Source organism: Nicotiana tomentosiformis, chromosome 9 (genome assembly GCF_000390325.3).
Source record: "Nicotiana tomentosiformis chromosome 9, ASM39032v3, whole genome shotgun sequence".
NCBI classification, from domain to species: Eukaryota; Viridiplantae; Streptophyta; class Magnoliopsida; order Solanales; family Solanaceae; genus Nicotiana; species Nicotiana tomentosiformis.
This window is the reverse complement of record NC_090820.1, coordinates 57,315,597-57,333,226: the sequence shown is the minus strand read 5'-3', so window position 1 is coordinate 57,333,226 and position 17,630 is coordinate 57,315,597. Positions and strand designations below refer to the sequence as shown.

Below are 17,630 nucleotides of genomic sequence, written 5' to 3'. Positions count from 1 at the left end.
TGCGATGCATGTTAGAAACCATGTTTAGGCTATATGCTTATTCTGTTAGGACCCACTGAGGTCATATCTGCTGTGGAGTTATTTTCTTAAATTGCAGTTACATACTCATTCATTTGCATATCATATCTCAGTCTCTGTTGCTATTTATTGATACATCATATCATCATTTTTGGGCTGATCTTCATGATATTGTGAGCCCGAGAGACTGGAGAGATTGATGACTAAGTGAGGCCGAGGGCCTGTTTGTGAGTGATATTTATGGGATTGGGATGCACGCAACATCAGGTTTTATTGATTCATGCTATGATTGGCTTATTATAGCGCTTGGGCAGGATATGACCCTCCGAATTCTGCCCACCCACAGTGAGCACGATTGCTATTGATTAACGATGGGATCGGGCTACGCGCCGTAGCAAGATTTATTTCCATTTGGACTGGATCTGCCGTGTACAGTGCTTAGTGATTGAGTGTGTTGAGTGATTGAGCATGATGAGTGGAAAGTGTGAGACAATAAGATTAAGTACTGTAACAGTGTGAGTACATGAGTTCATCAGTGTGATGAATTGCATTTGACATGCATACTTGACATACGTGCATATATATGCATTTCCTCATGCTACCCGATTTTGGTGCCAAGAAAAATACCGAGCAAGCTAAATGGTACTCTAGAAATGCTATCCCGTGTGTATCAACCTCCGAGCGGCTCGAAACTAACCAAAAGCAACTCAAAAATATCAAATAATGCCAAAGGAAACAAATCCAATCGATAAAGGTCGAGTCTTTAATCAAAATCCCAAAGTCAACCAAAAAGTCAAACTCATGCCCACACCTCGAAACCTAACAAAACTCAAAAAATCTGACAAGCCATTCAATTACGAGTCTAACCATACTAATTTTACTCAAATCCGACTCCAAATCGATTTTCAAAACTAAAAAATTAACTTTATGAAATTTTCGACAAAGACCCTCAATTTCTCTTTCAAAATCATCAATCAAATCCCAAAATCAAAGGTGGATTCATGAAATATAATCAAAATGAGTAGAAAACACTTACCCCAATCCATGTGGTGAAATTCGCCTCAAACATTGCCTCAATCCGAGCTCCATAGCTCAAAATATACTAAAATGTCCGAAACCTTCGAAATAGAGTACTTTATACACTGTTCCAGAGGTATCCTTTGCGATCACAGTCACAAACCTCGCGATCGCGATTACAAAATTTTCCAGGACAATTTTTACCCTATGCGATCATGACCATTTCCCCGCGATCGCGATGAACAAACTTCCATTAACCCTTCCCAAACTCTTCTCTGACATCCTATAGTTTATGAGCCATAAAATTTTGTTCATAACTCCAAATAACAAACGGTTTGATTTTCTAAAAACTAGATACAAAGGGCTATAACTTTAATTTTTAGATCATCTCCAAATTCCTTATAGATTTTAAGACATAAGATTCCAAAGTCGAGTTAGTGACAGCAGAATGTTCCTCTACGCGATTGCGAAAAGCCTTCCGCGATCGCAATTCACAATTCCCAAACCAAAAATTTGATCTTCGTGAATGTGACCCAATGTCCGTGATCGCGATGGACACCCCTGTGGCAAAAACCCAGCAACTAAAAAGGGCCTAGAAATGGTCCGAAATCACCCTAAAACACACCCGAGCCCCTCGGGACGCCGTCCAAACATACCAACAAGTCCCAAAACATAACACGGACCTATTCGAGTCCTCAAATCATAAATAAGAACATCAAAACCACTAATCGTCGATCAAGATCTATCTCTTGAGTTCATAAACTTCAAACTTTGAACCAAGCGTCTAATTCAAGCCTAACCAATCCGGAATGAACCCAAATTTTTGATACAAGTTCCAAATGACATAACGAACCTATTCCAACTCCCGAAACAACAATTTGAACCCGATATCGTCAAAGTCAACTCTAGACCAAACTTAGGAACATTCCACACTTTCAAATTTCCATCTTTCGCTAGTTAATGTCGAAGCCTTCTAGAAATATTCAAATGCAAATCTGGGCATACACCCAAGTCTAAAATCACCATCCAAACCTAACAGAACCATCAAAACTTCGTTCCAAGGTCAAATACTCAAAAGTTAAACTTGGTCAACTCTTCTAACTTAAAGCTTCAAACATGTAATTCCTTCTTTTTGATTAATTTTGAATCACCCGAACACCAAAACCGACGATATACACAAGTCATAATATATCATATCGAGCTACTCATACCCTCAAACCATTGAGTGAAGTGCACATGCTCAAAAAGACCGGTCGGATCATTACATTCTCCCCCACCTCAACATACGTTAGTCCTCGAACATGCCCAGAGTCATTCCAAACCCATCAAATCGCCGTGTAACCTTACCATGAACATACCCGGGGTGATCCCACATCACCCTAACCCATATAAGTCTATCAACTCAACATAACTGAAGATTCTTCTTTCAACCTTAGCCCATAAACCTTGGAACCCGATTTATGTCATGCCCAACCCTGGGGAGGCTTGGCCGACACCCGATGCCATATTTAGCCCGAGCATATAACTCTGTAACTATGAACTCTGCAGGCGTAACCCTCAACTTAGGCCGATGAGGCCTACCTGCAAGCTGATAATACCAATCAAGGCCGACGAGGCCACAAGAATGTCTATAACCAATAATACCAAACTAACATGTACACAGGGATAGCAAGACCACAATACTAATATACAAAATATACAGGACTCGTCTACAAGCTTCTAGAGATAATTGAACTATATCATGGTCGGGACAAGGCCTCGACCTACCCATCAAACATGTATATATAAAATGGACTCCAAGGTCTAGACCTGGTAACTTCGAGGAAGTGGAGCTTACCAACCAAGCTGATGTTTGATTCTGTCTATTAGGAAGGTCTATCTAGCTGTCTATCAGGACCTGCAGACAAGAAATGCAGTGTCCCCAGGAAAATGGATGCGAGTACGAATAATGTACCGAGTATGTAAGGCATAAAAATTAGTATATAAAAGACATGAAAGAAACATGGAGTAAAGGACTCAACCTGTAAGTCTGAATAGCACTGTGAATCATGGAACATTTATAATGTCACGCATATGCATATAAATGTCATATCATGCATAGGTATATGCGTAGAAACATCATCAAGCCTCTAAGGGCATCCCATCATATCATCTCGGCTTTAGTGGGCGAAATCATCAATGTATGCTAGCTGATCGGGTGGTGGTGCATATATAACAACATAACCTTCCCCCATACCCCATATACATATAATATACGTGTATATAACTCCATTTGGTCATGGGTCAATAAATATGTATAAATGAATGCAATGCATAATGTAGTAAGTCAATAAGATCTCTCGGAATGTCATAAGATCAATATGCCTTCAGTTAATATCACAAATAAACTGTATCACCTTAGGTATTTTCTGAGACCCCCACGATATGATCATAGGACATATGGTGAATCAAGAACACAGGCAACCCTAGTACTTCTAAGAATAGAGTCATTTGTGAAAGTTGCGTGTTTGCTCATTTCGTTGTATCATATGGATCATGCCAAAGGGAAAGAGGGGATAGCCTTAACATACCATATCAACAAAGTTACAATTGTTTCACAAGTACTTGCACCTATTACGGATGGTAATCTATATCATACAAAGGATTGTTATCAATATCGACTTCATATTATATAGGGAAGTTCATTTAGTCATTTTATCGAACAACTTATGTGCATAACTTCATAGGGTCTTTTATAGCTCCAATTCAACATGTTCTAGCATAATGATCTTCATCATCACTTCCCCTCATCCTCACCATTATATCCATACATTTATGATTCTATTTGGTATCTTAAAACATGTAAGAACAGCCCACACAACATAGCTCAACTTCAAGTTTCATAGTTGCTAGTTTCTTAAAGAATCCTCCAACAAAATTCAACCCAACACTTGTACAAACTTAAGATTAGGTTATGGAAGATGAAATTTACCTCAAATATACCAAAAAACATCTGTTATTTAACTCACTTCAACAACAAATAACTTCCTAAGTCGTCACAACGAGAAGGAAGGGGAGTTAATGATAACCACGATATTCCTTACGTCGAACTTGCATGGTTTATCTTTAGATTCACTATAGGATCATTGGGGGAACCCTTGGATATCATCTAGGAGGGTTTAGAAACTATTTTTGTCGAGCAAAATGAGTTAAAATGACTTAGAAATTACTTATATACAAGCTGGAGTTTTACACCGACTTTGTGGGTCCCAAGAGAGCTGCTTGCGCAGTCTCGCAAAAATGCGAATATCTCTCTACTCCGATGTTGTATCGACGAGCGGTATAATGCGTTAGAAACTAGAAACGTAGACCTTCCATTTGTTAGGTGGATCACTATATTGTCACGCTCAGACCTCGGGGAGCGTGACCGGCGCTCAACAAAGATAACCCGATCAAGGAAGCCTGCTAGATATTTTCTACCCGAGCTTGCCTATGAATAGAGTGGAGATGTACTCCACTAATTAAACATTGAAAATATTTCATAAACAACACACATTTCATTACAATTAGCAGCTTCATTTAAAATTTCCAAAATATTACAAGTTTATAGATATAATGAAAAACATATTTGCCAAATACCAATTCTTCTAGTTTACTTCCCAACATCAAACACCACCCACAACCTATCTACGGAGCCTCTAAGTACAACATAAGATTAGTATGGAAGTGACGGCAACAAGTCCCCATCTATATCTCATAAAACAACGTACAACATCAAATCACATCAGGCCCGGGATAGAGTAGGGCTCACCAAAACTTGCTGAATAGGGAGTAACTGCTAACGAGATCCAAAGATGCTCTCTGATGAACTACCTGCATCTATTGAAGAAACAGATCCCCCGGCAAAAAAAACCCTTAGTACTTATGGAATAGTACTAGTATGTAAAGATAAATGTCCTCTTTCAAAATAGAATGCCAATATAATAAAGGAAATCCATGGAAACAGCAAGCAACGATCAATGATATCCAATTGCCAAGTTAAAAAATAATAGTTTTCAAAATACGAAGATGATATTATTTTTTGTTGGGAGATCTTTAGTACCAATATACCACCATGAATTTAGCACGGAGTCCGATCATGACCCGATCATCTACGCCATCTCACAAGAGACATCCAATCACCAATACCATAGTACTTTTAGCACGGAGTCCGATCTCAGCCTGATCGGCTAAGATGTTTCACCAGAGACATCCAATCACAACAACTTCTACACAAAGAGGCCTTGCCGCCTCACCCCAATGTGTGCAGGTCGAGGTGTAATCACAATCACAATCACCACCATGTGTGCAGCATGGCGTCTGATCTCGACCCGATCGTCTAGGTCATCCACAATGTTGTGTGGATTGACATCACCCTTTTGCTAGAAATAATCTCATCCCAATTATGGGAAATATTCTTATCACATCAATCTCATCCCAAATAAGGTAAATAATCACAATGCACTCCTACACCGGCACGTGTAGTTTCGGGGTTAGGTTGTTCCTACTTACCCTTCCTTGGTGACTAATGATACTCCCAAAAATATTTTGATTTTCATACAAGGGAAACATAAATACAATTGCATTTACCTCATAACCTTTCACACCATATATAGATTCATTAGTACTTTCAACCACTTACAACATCATCATTTCATTGGCTCTATTGGCCATACATATTATTCTTCTTTCATGGCACAATGGCTGTATTTCATATTCCACCCTTCCATATCTTTACTTTCAAGGATCATCATCATAAACATAAACATATATAATATTTCAGAAATCACAACTTTAAGTTCATTTGTAATGAAGACTTTAAACACAGCGGATCTCTATCCAAGAAATTATGTAAAATGATTGACAATCAAAGCGCAAGTTAAAATCATAAACGAGTAACACACTATTTATTCTTGAAATACTTTACCCCCAAAAGGGAAATGCACAATTTCAACTCATGAATATTTAAGAGCTTAAAACACATTGGCAATATTTACAAAGCATAGCATTAGTTAAAACAACCACATTTGGGCATGACTCGAGTACATAAGCTTTTAGGCAAATCTATTTTCGAAGTCATTTTGAAATAGTTGAATCAAGGCTCATTAACGCTTGTCACATCATTTCATTTTATTGGAACCATTGGCCACAAGTATAACTTTCATTATTGGGACGGTAGCTACACTTTATATCTTCAACCTGCTTCTTTCACTTTCAAGCATCTCTATTGATTATCAACAATAATGCATTTTAAATCAAGACATTATGTGATAGCCCGATAGGTTATCTAGAGTTTTAAACCTTAATTTTTTATTTCAAAGCCTCCAATAGATTCCTTAAGCCTTCCTCGATTTTCATACATAGTCCGGGTGTTTTTCTGGAAGGCTTTTATGTGAAAAATTGATAAAATATGAAATTTTGCCTTACAAATCCATTTGAGTTGACTTCGATCAATATTTTGAGCAAACAGACCCGAATTTGTATTTTGACGATCCCAGTTGGTCTGTATCATGATTTGGGACCTAGGCATATGCCCGTAATTGATTTCCGAGGTCCCTAGCTTGAGTTATCGCTTTTTGTCAAAATTTTGAAGTTTAAAGGCTTAATAAATTTCATGGTTTGACCAATTTTTGACATAGTTGATATCGGGTCCGTATTTTGGTTCCAGAACCCGGTATAGGTCCATTACTATATTTATGACTTGTCTGTCAAATTTGGTGAGAAACGGAGTTGGTTTGACGTGATTCAGACGTCCAGTGGTTAAAATAGAAGTTATAAATTTTTCTTGAAAATTTCATTTGATTTGGTGTCTGATTCGTAGTTCTAGGTGCTATTTTGGCGATTTGATCATGCGAGTAAGTTTGTATGATGTTTTTGGACTTGTGTGCATATTTGGTTTGGAGCCCCGAGGGCTCGAGTGAGTTTCGGATAGGCTAGGAGTGAATTTGGACTTAGAATCGTAGCTAGTGCATGAGTGTTTTCTGGTGTTGTGTATAGATCTCGCATTTGTAAGCAGGGGCTAGGGGGTGGACTTTCATATTTTTGATATAAGGGGTCGCATTTGCGAATCATGATACAGACCCCTTAGTGTCACATTTGCGGACATATTGTTGATTTGGGACCCCTTAGTCCAAATTTGTATTTGCGAAAGCAGCAGGAATGCGAAGACTTCGCAATTGCGAACCCCATATGTTGATTTTGTTTTTGGACCAAGCGGGCCTGGAGGTTGACTTTTGTTGATTTGTTTTTCAATAATGACCTTAATTGAACCCTTTTCATTCGCGTGTAGTTCCTAAGGCTTATTTTGAATCGTTTGGTTGTTAATTTGCTAGATTTGGTTGGTTTGGAGGCTTGTTTGAAAGGAAAAGCCGTGGTTGAGCTTTGAGTTGATCTTTGGGAGCGAGGTAAGTGTCGTGGTTAATCTTGACTTGAGGGATTAGGACTTGTTTGTTATGTGCTACTTGTTCAAATGTTGGGGTACAACATATATGTGAGGTGACGAGTACTTATGCGTTGTTGTTGGGTTAAAGCATGTGGGTGGGACTTGTTCCTTGTAATTTATTTCTTTATTTGATCATGATATCCATGCTTAGACTAGTTAACTACTATATTGATCATTCTTTTCGCATTTATGGGCTATCTGTGATAATTGAATATTTTTTATGAAGAAGAGATTGGTGTTGTGGAACCATGGTTGACATAAGACTTGATCTTGCTTATTCTATCTCCATGTTGTTACATGTTCATTGTTACATGGTAAGGGAGAGTGTTAATACATGAAGGGTGATGTCGTACCGTATTTAAGTGTTAGTGCACAAAGGGTGATATCGTGTTATATTTGTGAGTTAATGCACGAAGGGTGATGTCGTGCCGTATCTATTGTTCATGATGAAATTTAGAGTAAAATCATGAACGGTGATGCCATGCCGTATTTATCATTTTATGGTGAGATTGAGAGTAAAAGCACGAAGGGTGATACCGTGCCATTATTACTGTTTCATGGTGAGGCTGAGAGTAAAAGCACGAAGGGTGATGCTATGCAGTTTTATTTATTATGTTTGTTCATTTTGTTGGTTGAAGGTTTATTGACTGTTTCTTATTGTCATTCACTGTTGTAGTTATCATATCTTGTACCCCTTTTGCATGTCCCCTCCCAATAGTACTTATTAATTCTTTATTTGTTATTATGTAGTACATATATTTCCGTCTATGTAGGTTTAATTACGTGGGTGTCCTGTCATAGGCTCAGCACTACCTCGTCGAGGTTAAGATCGACACTTACAAAGTACAATGGGTCAGTTGTACTCATACTACACTCTGCACTTCTTTTGCAGATTTTGGTACTAGTCCCAGCTGATTGGGAGGCGTACCAGCTTGGATTGGCATTTGGAGACTCGAGGTAGATCTGTTGGCATCCGCAGACCTTGAAGTCCCCTTCCATTTCCCCTATTTATTGTTCTTTTTATTCGAGACAGTTGTATTTATTTCAATCCCTATTTTGTAGAGATTCTAGAAGCTAGTGAACTTGTGACTCTAGATTTGGGTTGTACTTAGATATTATTGGTTTTATGTCATTTGTATTCCATTTTAGTTTCTTTTCGGCTTAATTGGTTTTACTTAATTGAATTGATTAAAAATTGTCTTAAAGATCCTCTAACGTTGGGTTGCCTAGCAAGTGAAATGTTAGGCGCCATCACGATCACGAAGCTGGAAATTTCGGGTTGTGACAAGTTTGTATTAGAGAACTAGGTTACTTAGGTCTCACAAGTCACGAGCAAGCTTAGTAGAGTCTGAATGATCGGTACAGAAATGTCTGTACTTATCTTCCAAACGCTATGAAGTTTAGGAAAACATTTCACTTATATTCTTCTCTGTCGTGCGGTTTTATTCTATCATTGCTGATTGAACTCTTCTATTCCTGTCCTCATGCAGATCGCAAGAACACGTAAAACATCTTCAGCTGGACAGCAGCTGGAGCCCCAAGTGGTAGCTCCTACTAGGGGCAGAGGACGAGATCTCGCCAGAGGCCGAGGCCGAGGCAGAGCTCTAGTCTCAGGTAGATTTTGATGAGAAGGTTCCAGCTCAGACTGTACCTGTTGGACCAACTCAGGTCCTAGAGGGGGTCATCGCCACCCTAGTGCTGCAGGATGCTCTAGTCCGTTTGGTGGGCCTTATGGAGAGTGTGGCCCCGGCCGGTGCATTTCCTGTGGCACCAGCCGTCTCTCAGGCTTGGGGGAGGAGCACAAACTCCCACTAGTCACACTCCGGAGCAAATGGCTCCCCAGTATCATTCTCCAGCAGCCTCGGCAGTTGGGGTAGTTCAGCCAGTTGTTGCAGTACAGGCCAATGATAGGCCTTCCATGTCTTCTGAGGGCTTATTGAGATTGGACAAGTTCACAAAGCTCTTCCCAATTCACTTCAGTGGTGCACCTTCCGAGGACCCACATGATTATATTGACCGCTTCCATGAGGTGCTGCAAAACATGGGTATAGTTGAGACCAATGGGGTCGATTTTACTGTATTTTAGATGACGGGTTCCGCCAAGAGGTGGTGGAGAGATTACATGTTGACTAGACCAGCTGGGTCCCCTAAACTTACTTTGGAGCAGTTCTCATAGCTATTTCTAGAGAAGTTTCTACCTATCACTTTGAGAGAGGATTACCGCAGGCAGTTCAAGCGTCTCCCGCAGGGCAGTATGGCTGTTACTCAGTGCGAGACTCGCTTTATGGATCTAGCCCTCCATGCTATCCTTCTGCTTCCTGCTGAGAGAGAGAGGGTGAGGAGGTTTATTGATGAACTCGCTCACCCTATCAGGCTACAGATGGCCAACGAAACTGGGAGTGAGATTCCCTTTCAAACGACTGCTAATGTTGCTAGCCGGATCGAGGTAGTTTTTGCTCAAGAGAGGGGGCAGGGGTCTGATAATAGGCCTCGTCATTCCGGTGGGTTTAGTGGTGCCTTGTCTAGAGGCAGGAGTACCTTTGGTAGAGGCCATCCTCCCAGGCCGTATCATTCAGTGCTTTAGGCATCTCACAGTGCTTCAGGTGGTCGCGGCCTTTATATGTCTCATCCAGATCAGCTAGCCTACAGTGTACCACCAGCTCCAATTAGTGCACCTCCGCTCCAGAGTTTTGAGGGTGGTTACTTGGGTCAACAGTCACAACAGCCGAGGTCCTTTAATACTTGTGGTGACCCGAGGCACATCGCTAGATTTTGCCCTCGGGCACCGGGCAGCTCACAACAGCATTGTTCTCGTGCCATGGTTCTGGCACCGGCTGCTTCACCGCCTGCTCAGCCAGTTAGAGGCAAGGGTCAGGCAGTCAGAGGTGGAGGTCAAGCTATTAAAGGTGGAGGTCAGGCCGTTAGAGGTGGAGGCCAGCTAGTTAGATGTCATCCTAGAGACGTGGTTCAGAGTGGTGGGGCCCAGCCCCGATGTTATGCTTTCCAAGTCAGGTTTGAGGATGAGTCATCTGACACTATTATCACAGGTATTGTTGCAGTTTGCCAAAGGGATGCTTCGGTTCTATTTGATCCGGGCTCTACTTATTCCTACGTGTCATCCTACTTTGCTTCATATCTAGTTGTGCCTCGTGATTTTTTGAGTGCTCTTGTGTATGTGTCCACACCTGTAAGAGATTCTATTATTTTAGATCATGTCTATCGTTCGTGTGAGGTTACCATTAGGAGTCTTGAGACTAGCATATATCTCCTACTTCTCGATATGGAAGATTTTGATGTTATCTTAGGTATTGATTGGCTATCACCTTATCGTGCTATATTGGATTGTCACACCAAGACGGTGACAGTAGCCTTGTCGGGGTTGCCTCGATTAGAGTGGAGGGGGACAACTGGCCATTCTACCAGCAGGGTTATCTCTTATGTGAAGGCTCGGTATATGGTCGAGAATGGGTGTCTAGCTTATTTGGCTTTTGTACATGATTCTAGTGTGGAGGTTCCTTCCATGGATTCAGTACCACTTGTTCGTAAGTTTCCGTCGGTGTTTCCTGCAGATCTGTCGGGGATGCCACCCGACTGAGATATTGACTTCTGTATTGATTTTGCTCCGGGCACTCAGCCCATTTCTATTCCTACGTACCGAATGGCCCCGCCAGAGTTGAAAAAATTGAATGATCAGTTGCAAAATTTGCTTATTAAAGCTTCATTAGACCTAGTGTCTCACCCTGGGGTGCACATGTATTGTTCGTGAAAAAGAAGGATGGGTCGATGAGGATGTGCATAGATTATTGGTAGTTGAAAGAAGTCGCCATAAAAAACAAGTATCCATTGCCGAGGATTGATGACTTATTTGATCAGCTTCAGGGTGCCAAGGTGGTTTCGAAGATTGATTTGAGGTCTGGATACCATCATTTGAGGATTAGGGCATCCAATGTCCCTAAGATAGCTTTTCGGACTCGATATGAGCATTATGAGTTTCTAGTGATGTCATTTGGGCTTACAAATGCCGAGTAGCATTTATGAATTTCATGAACCGGGTGTTCAAGCCCTATCTAGATTCTTACGTGATTGCATTTATTGATGATATCTCGATCTACTCCCGCAGTCGAAAGGAGCACGAGTAGTATCTTCGGATTGTACTTCAAACTCTGAGGGATAGCCAGTTGTATGCCAAGTTTTCAAAGTCAAGTTTTGGGTGGACTCGATCACTTTCTTAGGGCACATAGTATCGGTAGAGGGCATTCAAGTGGATAATAAGAAGATCGAGGCAGTTCAGAACTGGCCTAGACCCACTTTAGCTACCGAGATCCGGAATTTCTTGGGTTTGGAAGGTTATTACCGTCGGTTTGTGGAGGGGTTTTCGTCTATAGCAGCCCTATTGACGAGATTGATCCAGAAGGGTGCCCCGTTCAGATGGTCAGATGAGTGTGAGGCGAGCTTACAGAAGCTCAAGACTGCTTTAACTACAGCGCCGGTGTTGGTGTTGCCCACAAGTTCAGGATCTTATACGATATATTGTGATGCATCTTGTGTTAGGATCGGAGCAGTATTGATGCAGGATAGCAGGGTGATCACATATGCGTCGCGACAGTTGAATGTCCATGAGAAGAATTACCCTGTTCACGATCTAGAGCTCGTAGCCATTGTTCATGCGCTGAAGAATTAGAGGCATTACCTTTACGACATGTCATGTGAGGTTTTCATGGATCATCGGAGTCTACAGTACTTGTTCAAACAAAAGGATCTCAATTCGAGGCAAAGGAGGTGGTTAAAGCTATTGAAGGACTATGATATCACCATCTTGTATCATCCCGGGAAGGCCAATGTGGTGGTCGATGCCTTGAGTAGAAAGGAAGTGAGTATCGGCATTCTTGCATACATTCCAGTCGGTGAAACACTGCTTGCATCAGATGTTCAAGCTTTGGCCAATCAGTTCGTGAGGTTGGATGTTTCAGAGCGTAGTTATGTTCTAGTTTGTACGGTCGCTCAGTCTTCTTTGTTTGAACGCATCAGGGAGTGGCAGTATGATGACCCTTATTTGCTTTTCCTTATGGACACAGTGCGACACGGTGGTGCCAAGCACATTACTGTTGGGAATGATAGAGTTTTGAGGATGTAGGGTTGTATTTGTGTGCCCAATGTAGATGGACTTCGTGAGTTGATTCTTGAGGAAACAGTTCCCGGTATTCTATTAATCCAGATGCCGCCAAAATGTATCAAGATTTACGGCAACATTATTTGTGGAGGAGAATGAAGAAGGACATAGTAGCTTATGTAGCTCGATGTTTAAATTGTCAGCAAGTAAAGTGTGAGCATCAGAGACCTGGTGGGTTGCTTCAGAAGTTAGAGATTCCTGAGTGGAAGTGGGAGCGTATCACTATGGATTTTGTTGTTGGACTTCCACAAACTCAGAGGATGTTCGATGCGGCATGGGTTATTGTGTACAGGCTGACCAAGCCAGTGCATTTCATTCATGTGGCAGTTACTTATTTGTCAGAGAAATTTGCTGAGATTTACATCCACGAGATCATCCGTATTCACGGTGTGTCCATGTATATCATTTATGATCGAGGTACACAGTTCACCTCGCACTTATGGAGGGCAGTACAGCATGAGTTGGGCACACAGGTTGAGTTGAGCACAACATTTCATCCTAAGACGGACAAATAGTCCGAGCGCACTGTTCAGATATTAGAGGATATGCTTCGTGCTTATGTTATAGATTTTGGGGGTTCTTGGGATCAGTTCTTGCCACTTGCGGATTTTTCTTACAACAACAACTACCAGTCAAGCATTCAGATAGCTCCCTATGAGGCATTATACAGGAGGCGGTGTCGATCGCTAGTTGGATGGTTCGAGCTCAGGGAGGCTCGGTTATTTGGTACAGATTTGGTACATGATGCCTTGGATAAGGTCAAGATTATTTAGGATAGACTTCGTACAGCTAAGTCTAGGTAGAAGAGTTATGCCGATCGTAGAGTTTGTGATGTTGCATACATGGTCGGAGAGAGAGTATTGTTTCGGCTTTCACCCATGAAGGGTGTGATGAGGTTCGGAAAGAAGGGCAAGTTGAGCCCTAGGTACATCAGACCCTTTAAGATTCTAGAGAGAATGGGTGAGGTGGCGTACAAGCTCGCATTGCCACCTAGTTTATCAGCAGTCCATCTGGTGTTCCATGTGTCCATGCTCCGGAAGTAACACGGTGAATAACAAATGTAAGGCCAGCACTCGAAGAATAACAAATGAACAAGTTCTTTGTTAGAGATCAAGATCCACAGTATTATGAAAGATTGATGGTCATCGAGAATCACAAGTTCTCAGACATCATCAAGTTGGGAGAAAGAATAGAAGAAATAATCAAGAGCGTGATGGTGACTAATTTTGAGGCGCTTGAAGCCACAAATAAATCCTAGCAATCAGGAGGTATTTCCAAGAAGAAAGAAGTGGGTGCTGTGATGGTACCCCAGGGCCCTAAGTCCCCCCTCACACACCAAGAACCTCCACCCATATATCAACCCTCACCCCCAAAATACCAATACCCTACCACCACCTACAATACCTACAACACTCAACCTACATATTACCATTCACCTGCACCCGCTCGCCAAAACTACCCAAAGCCACATCCAAATTTTGACCGCAAAACTCCTAGACAATACACCCCAATTGCTGAAACCATATCCTAACAGTATGCGAGATTGAAGGCCGTTGGTTACATCACCCCTATTCCTGCTATTGTTGTGGAAAATCCTTCCCAATGGATCAATCACAACAGAACATGTGCTTATCATTCTGGCATGAAGGGTCATACAATTTAGGAATGTCGCATGTTGAAAGACAAGATTCAGACGTTGATCGATACTAAGGTTATACAACCAAAGGAAGTTGCACCAAATATCTGAAATAACCCTCTCCCAGATCACAGAGGTGAGGGAGTGAACGTGATAGAAATTGATGAGGAATGGGATCAGTAAGGGTCCACCAGACTAATTCGGGAGGGGGACGCTCCTAAAACATCTATGGTCACCCTCACGCCAGTTGTGGTACAAACCCATGCACCATTTGAAGTTGAGGTAGATACACCCTTCACTGTAATGGTAGCTCCCACACCATCGTACAAGTCTGATACCGTCCAATGGGATTATGTTGCGGAAGCAAGAAGAAAGGGAAAAGCCAAAATGGAAGAAACAGGTGTCACGAAGTATGACTAGAACTGGAAGAGTTTACACACCTGAGAATCTGGGAGGAACAAGCAAAGACGTTGCACCTAAACCGCTTGTTGTTGAGACTAGCACTGAAACCTTTGGAGAAATATACAAGAAAGGGACTACTCCATTGTGGACCACTTGAATAAGACTCCTGCTCAGATATCAATTTTATCATTGTTGCAAAATTCAGATGCACACAAGAATGCCTTGATGAAAGTGTTGAGTGAAGCTTATGTACCCACCGGCATCACTAGTGAAGAGATGGCTAACATGGTCAGGCAGGTACTGGAGAGTCACAAAATCACTTTCCACGAAGATGAATTACCGCCGAAAGGATTGAGTCACAACAAGGCATTGCACATCACAGCGCAATTAGAGGAAAAATTCATTGCGAGGGTCCTGATAGATGGAGTTTCTAGTCTAAACATATATCCACTGACCACTCTAAAAAGATTAGGTATGGGTCTGCACGAGATACAAATGGGAAGCATAAACGTGAAGGCATTTGACGGATCTCAGAGAGCCATTATCGGGGAAATCAACCTTGATCTGCAGATGGGTCCGACTTGGTTTGATGTTGAGTTCTAAGTGCTAGATATATCTGCTACTTACAACCTTTTGTTGGGACGACTATGGATACATGCAGATGGGGAAGTGGCTTCTACTATGCACCAAGCTGTGAAGTTCGAATGGAATCATCAGGAGGTGATCATTCATGGAGATGGAAGCAACCCTATCTACACTAACCAGACCGTTCCAGTCATCGAAAACAGGAGGAAGTTAGGTGGAGGAACATATCACCGCATTGAGCGGGTGAACGAAATTGAAAAGGATCAATGGTGGAGCAATAAGATAGAAAGCATATTGTTGTGGATGGGATATGAACCAGGCCATGGTCTCGGCAAAAACATCAGGGGATCACTAAACCCATACAACCATAGTATCATGGCACGTCCTTTGGACTCGGGTATGAATAGAGCGTACAAGAACATCAGGATTGTATACCGCCATGGCACACCCATTATTATCCACTGGAACAACCCGTATCACCTCTGCACCAGACATTCCGTCAGGCTGACATAATGTGGGGATCCGAGGAAGATGAGATTTTGGCCTGTATGTTCAAGTTCTTTAAATTTGGTTTGAAGTTGGTTTTGGTGTTATCGAGGTTCGTTTAGGATTTCGAGCTCAAAAATAGTTCTGTATGGTGATTTAAGACATGCACGCAAAATTTGGTATCATTCTGAGTAGTTTATGTATGATTCAGCGAGTTCGGAGCAAGTTGGAAGAACTTGAAGTTCATAAGTTAATTTGATTTGATTTGGATTGTGAATTTTTAGTTTTGGTGTTGTTTTCCGTGTTTTGAGAGGTCGAGAAGGTCCATCTTATGTTTACAAACTTGTTGGTATATTTGGGCAGGGCCCGGAGTGCCATTCGGATGATGCGCGGACCAAGTTTGGACTTAATAGAACTACTGGTGCACCAGTTCTAGTGCGCCCGCACCTGCGCGATTTTGGCCGCAGGTGCAAGATCATAGGTGCGAGTTTTTGACCGCAGAAGAGGCCTGGCATGGACTGCCCAGTGATTGTAGAAGCGAGGCAGTGACCACACCTGCGAAGGCGCAGGTGCGAGGCAGGCGATCACAGAAGCGGGTAGGGTCGCAGGTGCGACAGTGGCACTGCAGGTGCGAAAACCGTTGGGCAGTGACGTTCATTTAAGTTAGGACATCGGCCATTTTTGACTCATTTATTTTATCTCTTGGGTGATTATGGAGCTTCTTGGAGAGATTTTTTCACCTAGCTATTGACAGTAATTAATTTCTATCCAATGTAAGTTAAATACATAGATTATAAGTAGATTTTAACATGTAAAATTGTGAAAATTATGGCTTTAGTTGAAAACCCTATATTTTGATGAAAATGGGATTTAACCACGAAAATGATTATAGAATTGGGTGAAAATGATATATTTGAGTTCGTGAGGTTATGGGTAACAATTATCTTCGAAGAATTTCGGAATTCGGGCACGTAGGCCCGGGGGTGAATTTTAGGGATCTTCCAATTTGGGGTGGGTAATTACCCCAATAGTTAAATTATGAAATTTTGAGTATATATTGATTTATTTATATAATAGTTAACTAGTTTCAGGTTGTTTGTCACCAAGTTGAGGATTTAGAGCGTATTTGTGGACCTGAAGTGAGCTTGAGAACGAGGTAAGTCCACTTAGGTGTATTTTTTTTTTTTGTTAATTACTTGTGTTGGGAGCTACGTACGCACTAGGTGATGAGAGTCCGTACGTAGCTATATTCAATGAGATGTACGAGTAGTCTTAGATTTATATCATGCTTTAATTGTACTCTTATATTTGTTCTGCATATTAATTATCTTAAACAGAGTTGAGACAAGATATTTTAAAGTTGAAAAATTCCAAGTTAGATTTCTTATTTGGGAAAGAATTGAGGAATACTTAAAAACTCTGAGAAAATCCATGTCCTCTCGCATCACAAGTACTTCCGCGAGCGAGGTTGTGATGACCCAAAAGGTCATCTTATATTTTAAAACTCGAATCGGCGCTCTTAAGCCTTAAAAATGTCATTTTTACCCCCTCGATTTGCGTGCACAATCCGGGTAGGTTTCCGAAAAGCTTTTATGTTGAAAACTAATGAAAATAAGAATTTTTTCCTTAAAAGTTGATTTTAGTTGACTTCGGTCAACAGTTTTGGTAAACGGGCTTGGATCTGTCCTTTGACGGTCCCGGTAGGTCCATATTTTGGTTATGGAGCCCGATACAGGTTCATTATGATATTTAAGACATGTCTGTGAAATTTGGTGAGAAACATAGTTGTTTTGACGTGATTCGAACGTCCATTTGACAAAATAGAAATTGTAAAGTGTTATTGAGAATTTCATTTG

General features: G+C 41.4%; 1 protein-coding gene across 1 annotated transcript; it reads left to right on the top strand.

Moving 5' to 3' along the window:
* The first annotated feature begins 12,194 nt into the window (after positions 1-12,194).
* On the top strand, positions 12,195-12,629 carry LOC138898834 (uncharacterized). Its single transcript, XM_070184940.1, has one exon. It carries the CDS (start codon positions 12,195-12,197, stop codon positions 12,627-12,629), a length of 435 nt encoding a protein of 144 aa, XP_070041041.1.
* The last annotated feature ends 5,001 nt before the right edge of the window (positions 12,630-17,630 follow it).